The 18,809-nt window shown below is 54.2% G+C and overlaps 2 protein-coding genes across 3 annotated transcripts in view; one reads left to right on the top strand and one right to left on the bottom strand.

The window, feature by feature from the left end:
* Positions 1–6,282, top strand: part of CASQ2 (calsequestrin 2) — a 57,263-nt gene extending 50,981 nt beyond the window's left edge. Inside the window, exons 9-11 of the mRNA XM_028503036.2 lie at positions 1,053–1,153; positions 3,079–3,153; positions 4,964–6,282. Coding sequence (XP_028358837.1) covers positions 1,053–1,153; positions 3,079–3,153; positions 4,964–5,170 — 383 coding nt within the window. The 3' untranslated portion in view covers positions 5,171–6,282. The remainder of the gene's footprint in view (positions 1–1,052; positions 1,154–3,078; positions 3,154–4,963) is intronic.
* Positions 6,283–10,717: 4,435 nt separating this feature from the next.
* Positions 10,718–18,809, bottom strand: part of VANGL1 (VANGL planar cell polarity protein 1) — a 50,280-nt gene continuing 42,188 nt past the window's right edge. For both annotated transcript variants that reach the window (XM_028502689.2, XM_036015910.1), the window contains exon 8: positions 10,718–17,573. In XM_028502689.2, coding sequence (XP_028358490.1) covers positions 17,313–17,573 — 261 coding nt within the window. In that variant the 3' untranslated portion in view covers positions 10,718–17,312. The remainder of the gene's footprint in view (positions 17,574–18,809) is intronic.

The raw sequence follows: 18,809 nt of genomic DNA, 5'->3' as shown, positions 1-18,809 counted from the left end.
GTGGGGCCTCCCGGCTTCGCCGCTCTGGGCTTCCGAGTGGAGGTTCTCCCAGAGCTTCCGGGCACCCCATATCCTCGGACTGCCTGGCATGCTGGCGTTGCTGCGTGCGGACACCCGGGACCCAGGACCGCACGGGCCTGCGTCCGCGCACACGGCCGTGTACAGACACACAGGCACGGAGTTTATTCTCGGGGACTTTCCTGGATCTGAACTCTGTGTCTAGTTGGGAGCCAGGGAGGGGTTTCGCTGAGGGTCTAGTGTATGCTTTCTCTTGCTAAGCACTTGGGAAGAACGTTTGTTTGTGGCATCAATTTTATGTTGTTCCTGGTCCTTCAAGATTTAAGCTTTTAGAGCCAAAAAAAAAGAAGAAGAAAGGAAAGAAAAGAAAAGCAATGTTCTTGAAACTCACAAGGCTTGTCTCTACTTTTCTTATGAATCATCCCTCCCCTGGGGGCAATGAACGCTGCGACAGAATAGGGTGAGGGCAGAGCTCACACGGAAGGAGGGAGGGAGGGACACCCCATTTACTATTCAAAACGATGAAACCAACTGTGAATCAGGAAGCTCACTTAGCGTGAAGGTTTTAGGAATTCCAGGTGGCAGAAAACCAGGGGTCCAGACCCAGTGCTCCCGGTCCCTAGCGCAAACGCTGAGGGGAACGCTGAGAAATGGTGAAGTGTTGGTGCGGAGACAGGGCACCGAGCACCTGGTTCCGAGGACCGGGCTCGGGTTCCTCTGCTCTGTTCCTGAACTTTCTGGCTCCGGGTGGTCACCTGTCACCTGCAGGTTAACCGTCGGAGCTCAGCCTTGCCTTAGGAATCAGCCACTTCCCTGTGAACTGCTCATTTCTTTACTTAAAAATTGTATTGTTGTCTTTGACTAAGCTGCTTTGCGGCTGGAGTTCTTGTCTGACTCATTTTCTAGAGTAATCCTATAATTGAGGGTGCGTGCCCAGTGGCTTAAGAACCCCGTGGAAAGACCGCAGCCTCGGCTCTCCACGCTGGAAGCCAGGCAAGCGCGGGCGTCACTCCACCTTCTCCATCCTGCTGCAGATGGCTACGAGTTCCTGGAGATCCTGAAACAGGTCGCCCGGGACAACACGGACAACCCTGACCTGAGCATCGTGTGGATCGACCCGGACGACTTTCCTCTGGTGAGTGGCTCGGACCGGGGCCCCGTCCTTGGTCACCTTCGCAGCCTCGTGTTTGTGTCCCGTCTGGGATCCTGTCACACGAAGGAGGGTATGAACTGGGAGGGACGCTTGGAGAAACCCAGTGGCCGCCCCCACCCAGCGTGGGAGATCTTGGCCGCAGGGGCAACGTTGAACTTGGGGCCCGGTGCTGCCCCTGACATGGTTAGACTTCCTGTTCTCCCTGCTTGGAGCCCCAAAGTCCCTCTCTGGGGCCCACTCAGGTGGGCTGCCGGCAGCTCCATAGCTGCTGTCATCCACCACCACCCGTTGGCGACAGCCTCTTTCCTTTTCTGAGCGGGGGCTGTAGCTCTGGGGCAACCCGAGTTGCTAAGTAATGGAAGCCAGACACAAACATGTTGCGTAGAGTTAAGAACTTCACGGAGAGAAGTAGCAGCTTCTTGGAGGGAGAGACCCTGCCTGTCTCGTGGTGTCCTCCCAGGTCCTAGCGCGATATCCAGCACTGGACTGGAATGTGTAAGGGCCTTAAACTCCCACTAGCATCAACGATCAAGGGTCAGAGAGCCTTGGTTACGCTTAAAGAGAGCCAGCAGCATTGGTCCGATGCACAAGCCTGGTGGTAGTGAACACACGTGGGGCCGGTAGACTGTGCCGGATGCCTGGAACCGTGGCGAGCTCTCTGCCTGCGTCACGTCTTCTGCTCCTGTCAACAGCCCCATGAAGTGGGGACTGTGGCGGTCCCTGTGTCACAGACGAAAGCAATGACAGCTGGAGAGGGTAGAGCAGTCAGTGGTGGATGTGACGTTCCAGCCCAGGCCCACGTGATGCCAGACTTGTCTACCGGTCACTAGACTTGTGCGGGAGCTGACTGCTGGCAACCAGGACAAGTTTCATTATCACGAGGTTATAAATGGTAACTCCAGCTTCTTCCAGGAATTCTCATTTGGTACACAGGTCACGACTGGCCATGCTATGGTTAAACAGAGAAGAGTGAGGGGTCTTAGTGATCGCAAGGGTCCTGGCACCCAGCCCTATATGCAGGATGAGCAGGTCAAAGGCAGAGACTGCCTTGACACCTGAGGTCAATGTCAGGCTATCACAGCAAAGTCACGGCCTTATAAGGCACTACATGTTGCAAATTTGACTGCTGGCTGATTTGTTTCCAGTCTGTCTGGACTGCTAAGCTGGCGATGGTCTGCGGTTCTCCTGCCCTGTTCTGAATGTTTGCCTTGCTTTGGCAAAGGAGAAATCTTCAGGCTATTCTGATTTCCAGGTTCCTGGCTAGCCCTAGGCCCCATCAGGCTACGTATGTGCTTGGGGGACTGTCTGCACTGAACACCTCCATGCTTCAGCCCCCTGGCCCGTGCTCCTTTAGTCCCACCGCAGTCAGAGATTAGCCCCCACGGAACCCACGCCTGGCCGGACGAAGCAGCCCTGCTCCGACTCACATGCTAACTCGGGACACACCGCTGTTTGCCCAGCCATCTCCCGAGGCAGAGAGGCGCGACCTAAGGGGTTTTTATTTATTTATTATTTTTTCTTTTTTTTTTCCTAAGGGGTTTTTAAATGGGACGTTGGAGGAGGGGTGGAGGGAAAGGCCTCTGCCACCACACAGAAACTCCAACAGAGCAATTTGGGGACCAACCCTGGACCACCGCCATAACACTCGCCCTTACAGCTGTAGAAGCTTTCATATTACATGTTTGCATAGTTTGTGTTAGGACATCTTTTTTTTTCCATGCTTATTTAAAGGGCTTGAGGGCTGGGGCAAGTCTTCAATTTCCTAAGTGCCCACAGCTGCGTGGGGGCCTGTTAGCCAGCGGTGACCTAGTTTCTGTGACGGGACGGCAGGTGGGTCCACCACAGACAGTGATTTTAGCAGGGAATGCCCTCTGCCCATGGTCTAATTTTATCTTTTGTTGCCACAGCTTGTTGCCTACTGGGAAAAGACTTTCAAGATTGACCTGTTCAAGCCTCAGATCGGGGTGGTGAATGTGACAGATGTGAGTATGCCCCGTGGACGCTGGCTCAGGCCCCCACAGCCTGCCTGTGAGGTTGGGCAGGGAGTCCAGTCCCTCCTAGAGTGGGCAGGACCCAGGGCCCTGCCCAGGCTCAGGAAACTGCCAGGGTGGCCCCCGGCTCGTCCCTGAGCCTGTCCCAGCCCATGGCCCCACGGTTCCCTTCCAAGGGTGCATGCCTTCGCTTATGGGGCCAGCTTGGCCTGGTTCATCGTGCAGTTGGAAATTCCCACCCAAGTAAACTCTTCTGTAGTTTCTCCCAGTGCCCTGAAACAAGGTCTGTCTGCACGAGGGAGCCCGTGCTTGAAGCTGCCATTGTACAATGGGTGATAGCCCGTCACCCAGCGGCGAGGACCGCAGACAGGGGATGGGGAGTCGCAGAAAGTCAGGGAGAGAGCCACGTGGATGGTGGGGTTCTCCGCGCCATCCAGGCATCGTTGTGCCGAGGGCAGGAAAGGCTGGGGTGGTGGACTGGCCGAGCAGGAGAAATTTCAGACCTCAGTCCAGACACCCGAGGCAACTCCACCGAAACAACGCAGCAAGGGGACAGACACCAGAGGCAAAGAGTGGACAGGAAGGGACAGCCGCAGGGGGCCCCCGAGAGCTGTAACTAACTGGTGGGACCTATGGTGAACGGGCCAGTTAGCCACGTCCCTTCACCCTCTCGGTGGCTGCGCAGCCACCTGGGGAATCTTGCACTCGAGTATTTCATAAACTATTGTTATATTAATAATAACATTAATAATGACACTTTGAAAAATTCGCTCAAATTAAAACATTTCACAACAGAACAGTAGGACATCAGGCGAAAAGCAAGAGCGTCCCTCACGGCCCTGACCCCACCCCTGGTCTCATCCCTGGGGGAGCCGCTGGTGGTGGTGCGATGACTGTCCCACCAGAAATGTAACGTGTAGGAAACAGAACGTATAGGTAAGAAGTGCAGATCGGCAGACAGCACAGCCCCAGGGATGCGGAGTGCGGCGCAGGGGATACAGTCCACGATGCTGCAGTGACTCGGGCGCTGCCTGGCGGGCACTGCCAACGCCGGGGGCCCCTCTGTCAAGTACGCACTGTCTCACCACTCTGTGCACTGAAACCAGTGCAGAGTGTTGTCAAAGCCACACAGAGACTGAGAACCAGCGATTACTAGTAGTATCAGCGTATGCATAGCCCTGGGTTTCCTTAAAAAAGTCTTTAAAAAACTGGGATATATGTATTGTTATACAGGTATCTTGTGTTGAGTCAGAGGGGAAAAAAACCAATGCAAGTACAAACTACAATTTGTAAAAATACTGACTTTCAGTGACCCCGGGGACCGTGCCGTTCCCAGGCCCCCTCCCAACCCCCAGCGTTTCCCCTCATTGTCAACCTCTTGGCAGGAGGGTGGGCAGGTCTGGGTAGGGAGTGGCTCTGCCAAGGCAGCGCTGGTGACCTGGACGGACTCCACACAGTGGGCGGCAAGGCACAAAGAGAGGTGTGGGTGGGGGAGTCGGCATTGCTAGGAGGAAGGGGTTGCAGGAGCTGTCGGTCTCGGCTCGCTCCTCACGGCCCAGCCTCCCTATCTACTCCCCTCCCCCAGCCTGTGCACATATTGCACACACACACACACACCCTTCGATATTATACACACGGGAGACTGTGTGTGCCATTCTGCAACGTGGCATTCCCCTGAAACCGTGTGCACACGTTCTGATAAGTGTGAGTGACCCCGGGCCCACCCAGCAGAGCCCCTCGAAAGCCCCTGGTCTGGGTCGCCCATCCTGCCTCCACTCACTCCCTCGTCCTGTCCCCGCAGGCCGACAGTGTCTGGATGGACATTCCAGACGACGATGACCTGCCCACAGCTGAGGAGCTGGAAGACTGGATCGAAGATGTGCTTTCTGGGAAGATAAACACTGAGGATGATGACATTGAAGACGATGATGAAGATGATGACGATGACGATGACGATGATAATTCTGACGAGGAGGATACTGATGACAGCGACGAGGATGATGAGTAGTCCCGACTCCACCTGGCTTCGATGGACACGAAACCACGGCTGCCCACTTCCACACGGACGGCCCAGCCAGCCTCCCCTCCCTTCCCCAGCGTGTCCCTGCCCACCTGCTCCGCACCGGGAGTGGCACACCTCAGCAAATGGCTTTCCAAACCCAGTCCTCCCACTCAGCAGGGACAAGGGGGGAACTATCCCCAGGCTGACTGTCTGACTGTCACAGAGAAGCCCCCGTGCCTTGTCCGACCATTCGCGGTCAGGGCAGTGCCAGAATCCGGCCGTCTCGGGAGAATACTGCCCAACACCCCTGCTCAAGTTTACTTGTCGTCCTTGACTCTGGCAGCCACAGAACTGACAGCTGGCTAACTCGCAGGTGTGGAGTGACCCTATTACCGTCAGAGCCCAGGGAAGACACACAGCGGATCCACAGAGCCCCGTGCCTGGGACCTCAGTGAGGAGCCCTCTCGTGGATGCTCGGCCTTGGAAACAAGTTTACCCATCGGCTCCTCTCGGCTCTATTAACCTGATTCTTTGCAGTGCAGGCCAGACCAGTATGAACGCAGGTGCAAGCTTTTGGATGAGACGTCATCGTCTTTTCTAGATGTTAGGATACTGGGGTAGAAGCTTGATTTGCTCTCTGAACTTGCCTTTGGGTGGCAAGTCTCCCCTACACACCTGGGCATGGGGAGAACGGGAAGAATGAAAGGGTTCTATCCATTTGGGTGGGTTTGTGTCCCCGATCGGGTCAGCTGGCTTCCTGGCCTGAGCTCCGATCCGGACACCCCTCCTCTGCCTTCCCGTTTGGAGTGCATCCAGGGATCGGTCTACCCACGAGTCACTCCGCGCTCATCGGCACTCCCACAGCTGACCAGGACAGCAATAAACAGGGTCGCAGCGGTGCCCCGAGGCCCTAAGGAAAAAACAACCCCAAGTGCCTTCTGAACTCTCTGAAAATTACATCGTGCTCGGTAGTGTTAGCGTTCAGTGTGGATTATAATGTTTTAATTTATTTTCTCAGTCTTTTAACATGAGCAAGACACTGCAAATTCTTTGCAAATGGGGCAATCCTTTTGTGGAATACTAGCTAACTAACTCATTAAAGTCATATTTTGAGAATATTAAGACTATCTTGAAAAACCTCTGTTGATTTCTCAGATCCTGCCCCCGCCCTCCGGGCTTCTTCAGTTTTCCTTTCTGTCTGCCCTTCCTCAGCCCTCCCTTGAAACGTGAGTGTTTCACAGCATCCCCCGACTCCTATGTCTTTCTAGGGCAGTGTCGTCCCTGCCCATCAGCTGTCGCCTCTGTGCTGATGACCCCCACGTCTGGGTCTCTAACCCAGACTTAGACCCATTCATTCAGCCGCTCCTGGACATCTGGGTCTGGATGTTGCGTAAGCACTTCAAACAGTGTAACCAAACCCGAGAGCCATTACCTTCTCCCCTGTCTCCCCTCCTCTTCTCAGGGGAGCCCCAGTTTGGATGAGTGATACCACCCTCTAACCGGCCGCCTAGGGGACCTGCAGGGACCTCCGTCCCCTCGGTTGCCATGGCATTTTGTGCTTATTTAAACTGCAACACATCTTTCCATATCTATCTATTCACTACACTGTAGGCAAGGAATTCATTTTTTTTTTGTATCACCAGCACCAAGGAGATATTCTTTTATTGAACTGATGGCTGAATAACTGATTAACCAGAACACCTCTAACTCCCCAGGACTGCTGGATACCCATGCACGAGGGCCTCCTCCTCTCCTCCCCTTCTCCCCCTCCCAGCACGAGGCAGGCAGGTCCCCAGCTGGCCTGCACTGCCATCCAGCCAGGCCCAAGCATACCCACCTCGGGTAACCTCTTGGGGAGGTAAGTTTTCCAAGCCATCTTTGAAGCTAATCTTTCAAACAGTCAAGGAATGTGGTCAGCCATAAAAATGGTCTGTTTCCCAGCCGGGAAAATCTCCTTGTTCTCAGAGGGAGAATGTGAGTGATGTGCATGGAGGGGGTTTAAACCGTGTCGAGGCGCTCCTGTGGCAGAAGCGCTGAGGGCCACGCTGGCCCCGCCTGGGAGGAGCTGCTCAAGCTAGTGTTGACTGACTGTTTGCTCGGGGCCTGGAGCACCTTGCTAGTGCTTCTCCTAGAGCAGGTGATCTCACTTAATGCTGACAGAGGTCCAAGAAGGTGGGCCTGGTTACTGCCCCCCTTTCACAGACAAGGAAACAGAGTGAGACCCGGAGGGCTCACGCAATTTTCTTGACGTCACACAAACGCTTTAGGAGAGTGTAACTGTGATCCCTGTTTTACGCTTAAATCAAGGATTTAAAGTACACGAAATTCCACCGATTAAGGAATCAAAGGATCCCGTTTTCCTGAGATAGTGCCCGGAGGTGAACTCAAGTGAATTTCCCATAATCCTTCCTGATGGAGCCAAGAGGCCCCTTCTCGTTTCATTTTGGAGGCCATAGGCAATTTGAACAGTATTGGAAAATGTCAGATAATCAGAACTGCAAGGTCATCCTATTAGGAAAAAGATGACTTATTGTGCTTTCAAGAATGCACAATCATGTTCAATATGTTTCTTGACAATATTATCTCCTCACGTGAAATGAGTTTGACTTTTTGTAACAAGGTTGTGCCTTGTCCAGGCCCTGATGGGTGTGGCCTGGGAGCTCTGTGCTGCTGATGATGCCACCAGTCACAGGTCATTAAGTTAGACAGTCCTGATACACCCACACTTCTCCCTCTTGCGTGCTGGTGGGTTCCTGGGTTCTGCCCTTGAACTTGCTCATGCTGGCTTTTCTCAGCCCTGATCAGCCAGCATTGGAAGCATAAACTTATTTTAGAAAACATGATGCCTGTCACCGGCCCTGAACACCATCCCCGGCTGGGGCCTGGCCACCCATATCTTAAACAGAGTCACTGGGGACCGACCTGGGCCAGGATGGGGAACCATCACTCTTCACACACCCCTAGGTCGTCTCATCCAGTCTGTGGCTTCGTGTCTCCAGTCAGGCTTCTCCTGGGTCCTAAGCCCCTCCCTCCATGGTCTCCCTGGCACAGCTTCATCTGGATGTCCCGTTGGCACCTGAGAGCAACACAGCTTTGGGGCTGTAAAGGGGGGGCACCCTTAAAAAGTAACTCTCTTTCCCTGACTGAGATCTGAAACAGCTGAGAAATTGGGTCAAACAGTCAGCTGTCCCAAAGTCACCATTTTTACAGAAAAGTAGTCCTTTGTAAATGAGCCCTTAGGAGAATGTGTTTCCCAGTTCCCCACCTCCAAGGGCAGGCCACCCAAGGGAATCGGATGTGTGGAGAGGACCCAGCCCATTGCCTCTCAGTGGTCAAGGATAGAGAGAGAGGAGAAAGAGACTGGGCCCCCCGGCCCCCAACAGGAACTTCACCTGAAGGACATTGCCCTGAGAAACATGGACCAGTAGCTGTTTCCCATAACCAGGTGGCTTTCTCCACCTCGGGACAGGACTAAGGGCTGGGCAAAGGGCCAGTGGCACGGAGGGCAAGGTCCTTCTTCATAGAAGCAGCAGAGCTGGCAACAGGCCCCTCCCCCTGACAGTGTTCGAGCCAGCAACCTCCCTGCCATTTCCACACCTCCCATCCCACCTCTAACGGGGAGCAGGCCCCAGTCCTCTCTCCACCCGCTCTCCTGGGCAGCTGAGGCTTTTACAGCCTCTCACTGGGCACCTGCAGGCGCCCTGGCTCTACCACCCCCAACCCAGCCTGCATGCTGCAATCAAGTGATCTTTCTTAAATGAATGTCTGAGCTTGCCATGAACACGCGTACAGCTAGCTCTTCAATGACTCTCTAGTCCTGGGAGGTGTTAAAAATAAATTTTTTAAAGACCGAGAGGCCAACAGAGCAAGCCAAAGGTTTCAACTGGCAAACCAGAGTCTAGGACCGTGGGGTAGGAGGCTCGAGGGGAGAAACGGGGTGGGGCTTGCAAACCCAGAAGTCCTTTGGGCATGTCCCCTCCACACGAGGAAAGCAACGTCGGAGCAGGGCTCTCGCTGGTGGCTGACCTCTGGGCCCAGGGACTGGGCGCACAGGGCGGCTGGCTCCCAGCGGCGTGCGCAGGGCATCCATCTTGGGATGGTGGCAGCCAGTTGGTATTTCGGCAGAAGTCAAGTCAGCCCCAACGGCAAGCGGCCAGGGGGTCAGGTCCAGCTTTGCCATGGGGTCAAAGCCAATTTCCTTTGCAAGGCCCGTGTGAGCTGCTCTTGGTTGGCCTCCCCACCACCTGCCCCCTCTGCCCTTAGATCCTGAAGTTGGCGGGAGCCGCCTGACAGCTTAACACCTCCGAGCCTGGCTGTTCCGTCTACTGGAACGTCTGTCCCTCCCCGGCTGTGCCTCCCAGCGAGTCCCCGGCTGTCTTGCCTTAAGTGCAAGGTGAGAGACACCCCAGGACTCTCGGGGAGCTGAGCAAGAGCTGGAGCAGGAACAAGGTTTAAAGCACCTCAGGTCATTTCTACAAACCCATCCTCCTGTTGTCTGGGAAATGGTATGAATTCTCAGGACCACGGGAATACATTCAGATGGAAATACAGACCACACACCCGGAGATCAAGCAGAGATGGTGGCTGTCTGTGTCAACAACATCAGGCTGTATAATTAGAAAATGCTTGCGTGACATTCTGACCCCACTGGGGAATTTCCCAGGTTCCCCTGGAGCAGAGACCCCGCCGTTCCCACGCCGCCGCCGGTGAGCCTCGTCCCTGGCCTGGCCGCGTCTGACGCCGCCCTCACTCCCTCACTTCACGTCCGTGATCTGACGGTTCAGCGTCTGACATCCTCAGAGCTCGTCCAGAGTGCTGCCGCTGGACCGTGGGCAGCACATGAAACAGAAAAGAATCTCTGTTCATGCTGCACAGAGCCTCCACTTTTTCTGCAGCAGAGTTTGCTCGCGGGGCTGTAGATTCTGCGCACACGGCCGGTGGCTCAGAGAAAACAGCTTATCAATAATCTGTACAGGGAATATCTTCACATCAATTGCTTTCTCTACTTCCTGTCCCGGAATGGATAGATAAGGACGCTCAGATAAGGGTGCGTGTGCCGTCGGCAAGCTGCTCAGGTCAGAGGACAACCAGGTGGCTCGGAAGGCAAACTCTAACGTTTCCTTGCCAAACAATGAAGTTCCCTCTGAAGAGACCTATCTAAAATAAGTCATTAATTTAAATGGAATTCCTAGCCTCTCACACAAACGATCCAACATGGACACTCTGCAACCCCCCGACCCCCACATCCAGGGTCTGACACTTTTCTCACTCTCGATTCTAAGCTCTTTTCCCACTTGTTGATTTACTCAGAAAGGCCCGTTTTACTTGTAGGTGCTAGAACCCAAGGTTTTAATTTCCAGTAGTCTATTCACTTAAGAACATGCTCTTGACCATGAAGTGATGGCAAGCAGTAGTTTCTGTTACACTGGCGATTCTACTTTCTCGTGCAGTCTGAGGACAAGCTGTCTTTAAGAAGGTATCCAAGTGAGCAAGAGTGAGAATGTTCCCTATAATGGAAGACTCTAGAGCAGAAAAAGAAACAAATTGCACCTTGGGTTTTCTGTTTATTTTCCAAGTTTTACAGTATTAAAAAAATGTAACACGTGAAGTGTTTTACAGCTCATTGGGATGGGGACTCAGATGCCAGGTGCACGGCCCTGCAGATATGCTGCCATAGTCACCGATGCCACAGTGAGAGGGCTCGCAGCATGACCTGTGGATGCGTGTCGGCGTGCCCGTGCAGATGGTTGCTGGTGGGGAGTGCATTCACTGGCACGTCGGAAACGTCTGAGTAGAGCCCACCCCGCAGTTTGCGCAGGGAATCACACTTTGTCACACACACAGGCCGGTGAGTGAAATTGGCCCTCCTGGTTACAAAGGGCCACATCAGGTAATAAGCCAGAACACACAAGATGCCGGCCACATCGTTGCACAAACAGCTAAGGCCCCATCGGGTAGACAAATTTTGTCACTGAACGTTTTGGGTGGATGCTGGATTCTAAATCTGGAAATGTACCATTCTTTCAACAAAAATGCGATTGTCAAATAAACCCTGGAGGAGGCCTGGCCCGGCCCCCTCGGGCCCTCTCCCCAGCATGCTGGTGGAGAAAGCAGCCCTCCAGCAGGCCAGCGATGCCCACCCCGCAGCGGGCCGGGCCCACCCTAGCGCCCGCCTGGCTGAACACGCTGCACAGGAGTCGCAAACAGTGGCTTGGAAATCAGCTTTGGTTAGTCCAGTCGTAACGCCAGGGTCCCGGGGGGTCTGATCTGAGGCCTGCAGTGAATCTACCATAAAAATAAGGAATGATCACCAGTGTTTGGGTTTTGTTTCCTTTAAAAAAATATCAGAGAGAGGCCCAACATCAAGTGAAATGCAGAAATATTTCATTATTTCTACAACTCAGTAGCACCAGCAGGTAAAAAGCAAGTGGTACCTCTTCCCACCTGAGCCCTGGAGAGGCGATGACGTAAAACTGTCGAAATTCAGCACGACGTGAGTTGGACCAGACTTATCACCCACAGACCAGGTTTTACTGGGGTGGGGGGTGGGGGTATGAGGTCGACACCTGGGTCCCTTCCTGGACCGTTTCCCTGAGTAACAGTCTCTGGTCCTCAGAGGTGAGGTTCCCCCACTCTGAGCCTGGGGGGGTTCAAATTCTCCTCTGTGACAAGCTCCTTCGGGACACAAGCTCACGCCACCCCCCCCCCAATGCCCCACCCTCGGGAAGCTCAGATAGGTAGAAGCACACACGAAACCACACAACTGTACATTCAAAATATTTTTACCCACATATTATTTCGGTGCCAAAAGAAACACCAAAGACATTCAAGATGAAAGCCCAGAGATTTGTCACCTTTGTCCCCAAGGCTTCAGATAAGCATGTTTTTATTCCACTAACACAAGGACGAAGCACTGATGTTTTCGAGCCGAGAGAGGCCTGTGGGAAGTGACCTTTCGGGTGTCGGGAAGCCGCTGCGCTGGGGACACTCGCGACAGAGCTCTGCTCCGCAGGTGACCCGACACAATGGGGTTATCTGTGCAGAAGTGGGACAGGCCTGGCAAAAGGGACGCAGAGTCCTGAAGTCTAACTTTACTCAATAGTTTTAGATTTCTTATCTCCCCTTTGAAACGTGTCCCCGTTCCTGGCGAGGACAATGCTGAGGGTGTGAGCGCTGTCTCCCCTTCCCCGTCCTTGACCAAAAGCACCCAGCAGGAGAGAAACCGGTAGTTTAGGCACGGCAGATCCAAAGCTCAGAGACACTATTTTCGGAGGCCTATTTTAATGTCTGTTCTCTGAAACCCCTGAGGGGAACCAGGGGATGCAAAGAGCTTGCTGAGAACACCCATTGGGGCGTGAGGGCAGGTTCCGGCTGTAAACCAGCCTGGCCGGGCTGTGGGCCGTCCCTCTCCCACCGTGACCAGGGACAGAATGTTGGCAGAATGTTGGCCCCACCGGGCAGGGGCTCCCTCAGCTCAGGAGGCCAGGTCAGCCCCCACACACCCCTCTACGACTGAAGACCAAGGTGCACACCTGCCCAGGCCAGCAGGCTGGGTGGGGAAGGACGGAGGGGTGAAAGCAGGGAGTCACCCCGGGTCCTACCCCAGGTGCAACGCCAGCTCGGCTGCTTTTCCTGGGGGCAGGAGATTCTCGAGTTTTCTGCATGGAAAATCCTAAGAGACCTGCCATCACGGTGGAGAAGCTCCAGGTGGGGCCACACCTCTGGGGCGAACCCAAAGTGGAGGAGGGAAAGCAATCCCACCTCCAACAAAACCCTCATCCCAGGTTCTGGTTCAAGGTCAAGTGTCCGCAGGTCCCTCCTTTGCATCCAGAATGCCAGATCACGTAGATCATACCTCAAGGTGCATGAACGAGAGATTGGAACCGAACATTGAATGTGAGCTTCCAGGAACTATCCGTGTGACCATGGGCAAGTCTCCCCCTCGCTGACACCCCTTTTCTCACCTGTAAGATTGAGGGAACCCCCACCGTAGAGGCATGTGAGGATCACGAGGCTGTCCAGAACAGTACCTAACACACAAGGACCGATAAGTACATGTTAGGATCCTTCTCTTTCTTCTTGGACCATCATGTCTCATCAGAAACGTGACCTGAAATTTCCTGAGCATCCCTTTGGTCAAAGCTCAATACGGGGATTTCCACGCGGCATCTGGCCAGCTCCGTCCCATTACCGTTCCAGTACCACACCGAACACCACTCAAGAACTGTGTATGGGCTTAGGAACAATTCGTATTTTATTTAACATGGAATATGACCACAAGGTTACATAGTAGTAAATTCACAGTAGTGATTTCTTTCTTGTAACGAGATCCGTAAAGCACACACACTACCCAGGAATACTCATACCGCTTTAGAATCGCGAGGGCTCTACTGCGGGACTATTTAAACATCGTGCTAACTTTCTGTGCCACCTTCAGTAATCAACCTTGTTTTTTTGATGATGCTCAATTTTTCAGCTATATTGAGAAACACATAGTAAGGCTTCCAGGGTAGTGGAGCTGGAGCAGTAATTACATTGGGCTCGCCCTTCCCGTCTGCTTTCAGGTCGGAGGGGCTGGGACAGGGGTCGGCAGACTCGTCTGCAGAACAGTGGGCTCCCCAGAAGACACTTCTGTGCACACGCTCACACACATAAACACACACACAAGTGATGTACGAAGATACACGCCCACCTGCTACAGCTCACACAGACGCTCAGATGTCTCATACATAAACATGTCATTCCCTGGTAACATACAATCTGAGAAACGCTCGTGTGTATGGAGGCACATAACCACGAACAATACCCATCCCTGTTCAGGGGTGGGTATTACAGCCATAGCAGGGCCCGGGTAGAAGAGAGTCAACCGAAAACCTGATCTTCTTGGTCTCCTTGAATGGCTGGAACATCCTCTCTCCCAGGGACATGGCTGAGAAGGAGCAGGGCAATCAATGTCTGTCAACCTGATAGGCACATGGCTCCCCACGGAGCTACGGCCACATCTAAACACATGCACTCAAAGCGAAGATGACACGCAAGACCGAGAGTCCTCGATGCTCGCTGACTGCAGTGCAGAGAGAGGAGGGCAGGTAGCACGTCCCTCCCTGACACACAGCAGCAACGCCACGTCCTCCCCAGTGCAGAGGAGGCCCGGCTCGGGCGGTGAGCCGCCACACCGCACACAGCACACGCGCAGGCCAGCCGCCCCTTGCCGTTGGCTGCACAGAGTCCAGCCTGTCCACAGCTTTGAGGAGCTGGACGGAGCAGGACAAAGGGAGATGGTGATGGGTGGGCAAAAACCTGGCTGAGCATCTTCTCTGGGGCTTATTTGCCAACCTTTTGCAAGAGCATTACGTGTTTCGGCTTAACGGGTAATGCAAAGGATGGATGAACTACAAAACCCTGAAGTCCCTTCCACCTCCTAGAATGCAGACGGGAACAGTCAGGTGGTGACCAATTAGAAATTGTCATTATCTCTGAGGACACCCTGAGGGACGAAAGGTATCTCCTGGTTCAAACGCTGCCAGGGAGGAGAGCAACCTCAGAGTCGCACTGCCTGCAGCCGCCTTCCGCTCCTTAACATGGGCATTCACATTTTAATAACTTCGGCGGAAAGTTATAGAAAAATCTATAAACATTTAAGGCAAATGAAATCCCGTCTGTTCTAATGTGGATGTATCTAGATTCGACTAGCCCGCCCCAGGGCACAGTTCACCCCCTTTTAAAAAGAATAGCCTACTGGCTCCAAGAACTAAAATAAAACCACGCTGTGTTCAATTGTACGATGTAGCTTTCTGAAACCTTAAATGTTTTAACAGCATCTACATTGTCCCCACGGCACCAGTAACTCAAGCTATTAAGAGTTTGGGTGTGCAAAGGCTGTGTACAAAGATTCTGCATTTTATTTTGGTATTCTTTCAAAAAAGGACTCCATACAAAGTCAGTGTAAAAAAAATCAATACTCAATTTAAAACAGAAACAATAATCTCAGAAAGTCTGACATTATCCTATGCCAAGACTGAGGGGGAGAGAGAGAGAAACGGGTAGAAAGAAAATAGATTCCTTAATTTAAACCTTTCTTCACCCCGCCAGGGTGCGGGAACCAAAGCAAGCAACCCGACTTAACCCCTTCCGGACGGGTAACTTCAGACAGGCCTGGAAGTCCGGGGTTTCAGAGTGCTGGTGAGCAGCGTCACTGTGAACTACGGGGGGAGACGTGTGTGGCACTTGCACTGCTGGGGGCCTGACACAGCAGCTTCTGACACATCTCGTCTGGGACAGTGTAATCTTTCACGGCCAAAGTCATAGACATTCAGCATCTCCCATAACACATTTCCTGAGAAAGACGTCATCCTAAGGAATGTCCAGTTTGAAGGGACCTACAGGCAAAAACTAAGAGGAACCAAAGCACCGCGGTGACACTGTGTGTGTTTTCCATCAACAGATCCGTGCAGTCAGGCAGGACATCTGGGCTCCGTGCCACACCAGCGGGTGCCCCTGTCCCAGCACATCTTTTCTTTGACCTGGAGGCTGTTGATTCGAGAACACGGGCGTACTTTTTCAGGTACAGATGTATTACAAATACTGAAAGCCAAGTTTGCTTTCAAGAGTGATACACAAATACTGTACCCCCCATGGAATGCATAAACCAGTAAGGGTGCGTGGGGCACACACACAAAGGGCACTTGGATGGTGTCATCCTCTATCAAAGCCAGCGGATGGTACCCTGAGTACCTGGGAAAAGCTAGAGTGGGCTGCTTTGTAAAGGTTTGCTGTGGATACCGGAGGGCCGAGGGTGGCAGGAGAACCCGGATGTGGCTCCTCCCGGAATTCCCCTGCTCAGGGCTCTGCCAGGAAGCACCCCCACCCCTCCCCCAACACCCAACCCAAGCCTCGGGAAAGGCCCCTGGAACCATCTGCATTTAAGAGGCAGATTGTGGACGAATAATCCTGGACCCCAGACTAGCTCCCTGCTCTCCTTTCCCTAAGCTCTGCAGCCAGCCCATCCCTTTCTCCTCACTTGGCCAAGCCCGACAAGCCAGGTCAACACCAGGGGCTAAGCAGCCCTTCCCCGATAGTAAGTGGCAGAGGTGAGGAGTTAGTTGCACAGTGACGGCGGTCAGAAATCAGGGACTGGACGGCAGCCACTGTCACTGCGGTGGGCATCATTTGGTCTCCCAGGAAACTAGAAGCTCCAAGCCGAAGCTGCCAGTGCCAGAGTCACAGTGTGAAGCCCGCGTTTGGTGGGGAGCAGCGGAGAGGAGTGGCAGGAGGGGCGGGGCTTCCACTGCAGCCCCAAAGGGATGTTCTAGCTGGCTCACTCTCCCTGTGATCTACCCGGTGGGCCATCCACGCTCCCCTATGCAAATAACCCGTGGGGCCACCTGAGGCTGTGCACAGAGTCTGCGGGCACACAGGCTGAGCCAGGTCCCACGCAGCTCTGAAGACTGGGCGTCCCGGCCAGGCCAGCCAGCCAGGTGGGGCGGGGGGAGTGTGCACGCATGCGCACGGGGGAGGGCGGGATAGGTGAAGACCTGTGCCAATCACCAAGTCAGCAAAAGGCTACCTGCGCTGGCCAGAAAGAAAGCAGGGTCAGAAACAAGGCAGGCAGCTTTCCTCTTTGGGAAAAAAAGAATCACATGAAATCATTAGTGCACATTTTCTGTTGTGATCTTTCTCGGCAGAATCCGAGGCAACAGAGAATAGCCCCTGGTTCCCACGGGCGACGTGGAACTGGACATTCACACACAAACACGTGTGAGGCCACGTCGGGTCCGGCTTCCCGAACCGGATCACAGGTGTGTCCCCGAAGTGCGCGGGAGGGCGCGGCACTGCACGAAAGGCAGGGGCGGCTTGCTGTAAGGCGAGGCTCCCCGGAACCGCCAGCTCCGCTTTGGTTGCAGCTGTCACAGGAACGCCCGGGATCCGCTTCCGGAGCGGTCCGGCCCACAACAGTCGGAGGCCCCGGCACTCTTCCCTGGACGGGCGCCCCCTGCTTCCGCCAAATAAAGTGCAGATGGTGGAAGGTCGCTGGTCTATCACCTGCCAGTCTCAGCGATGGGAACTAGTAAGAACAAGATGCCCCTCTGGTATACATATATCTCTCTATATTCTTCCTTTTTTTAATAAAGCCACAAATACAGCACTTTTACACCGACGTCTCAGACTGCAAGCGGAGGACAAATTTGTGAGATTTGGGGTCTACGAACTCTTCCGAGAGCACGATGAATGGAATTTTCTTCACATTGACGACGAGGCTGAAATCCAAGCATTTCAGGACGAACACGAGTCCGTCGCGTAGCCCGTTGGTCACGGCCTCATCGCTGACGAGCCTCCACTGCGTGGCCAGCCAGCGCTCCTTGTCGTACTGCAGCGTGGGGCCCGCGCGGAGGTAGCGCTCCAGAAAGGCCTGCAACGAGAGGGGATGGGGTCTCAGTCTGCAGACGGGGAGACGCCTGCCCCCGGGGCAGCGCTCCTGCCTGTTCCTGCACCTGGGGGAAGGGTTTCCCAGTGAACCAAGGCACGCGCAGCGCACTGCACGGAACTCCCAGCAGATCCTCAAGGCTGAGTCCCTGTCCGGGAGGGAAGGCCCCCCCAGCCCCCCGACTTCCAGCCATAGGGTGCAGACGGCAGGAAGCACGCAGGCCAGGAAGGGGGTGATGGACCAATCTCTGCCTGGAAGCTGTGGGATCCAGGGGAACGGCCCCAGGCACGTGCCCCGGCTTGTACCTGTTTGCCCCCTCCCTGCACCTGGGCGGCCCCCTCCCACACTGAGAGTGGAGGGCCAGGGCCGGCCCTACGCTGCACGCACAGAAACACAAGCTCCACCCCTGACTGATCGCGTGACTTTGGACAGGCCAGCGAACCTCTCTGCAGCTGGAGAGAAGGGCACCTCACTCACAGGCCTGCTGTGGGGGCGAAACGGCTGACTAACCACCTAACGGCTGGAGGTGACCACCAATCAGTGTCAGCGATGGTCGCTTTGTATTGGACCGAGTGTGCACAAGGATGGGGAGTCCAAGGGATAGCCAGACCTCACGTTCCCTCCCTCGACTTCACAGCGCCGCTCCTGTGGAACTTCCCCGGAGTTCCCTGATGCTCCCCCACCGGCCCCGGAAGCTCCTCCTGTGGGATGTCATCCTTCAGCAAACTCCTCCTGGCTGTTTACATCTTCTCAAACCGCACCCTGAGCTCTCAGAAGCATGAGCACGCCCTCCTAGAAACGCCCGTGTTTGTTGGCAGGACTGCCGTGAGCCGTTTCACTTTCCGAACAACTTCTGACTTGCTCTGTGGGCCCCACGCTAAACTTGACTCCCCTGGAAGGCAGGTGCAGCTTTTCAAACGTGAACTTCGGCTGTACCTAGCACTAGAAGTGCAACAGCATGGGCATTATTGTATCACTAAATACACAGATTTAGCTGTGAGAAAGGATGAGCCAGTGACACAGGCAGAAAATCCTGAGATACATCACTCTGGTCCTCAAGGCAGAGGACCCAGGGCGGTTTCTCATCGTGCCCCCCGCACCCACCCCCCACCGTGCTGTAAGGAACGTGTCGCCTCAATCTGTGAGCGCGTATTCTAAGTACAGCTGCGCCTCTGATATAACATCTACTTCTAGTATAAAAATAGCTCTTATGAATCACAA

The sequence above is a fragment of the Phyllostomus discolor genome, chromosome 14 (assembly GCF_004126475.2).
Source record: "Phyllostomus discolor isolate MPI-MPIP mPhyDis1 chromosome 14, mPhyDis1.pri.v3, whole genome shotgun sequence".
Taxonomy (NCBI): Eukaryota; Metazoa; Chordata; class Mammalia; order Chiroptera; family Phyllostomidae; genus Phyllostomus; species Phyllostomus discolor.
Note: the sequence above shows the minus strand (reverse complement) of the source record. Positions and strands in the feature narration are given on the sequence as shown.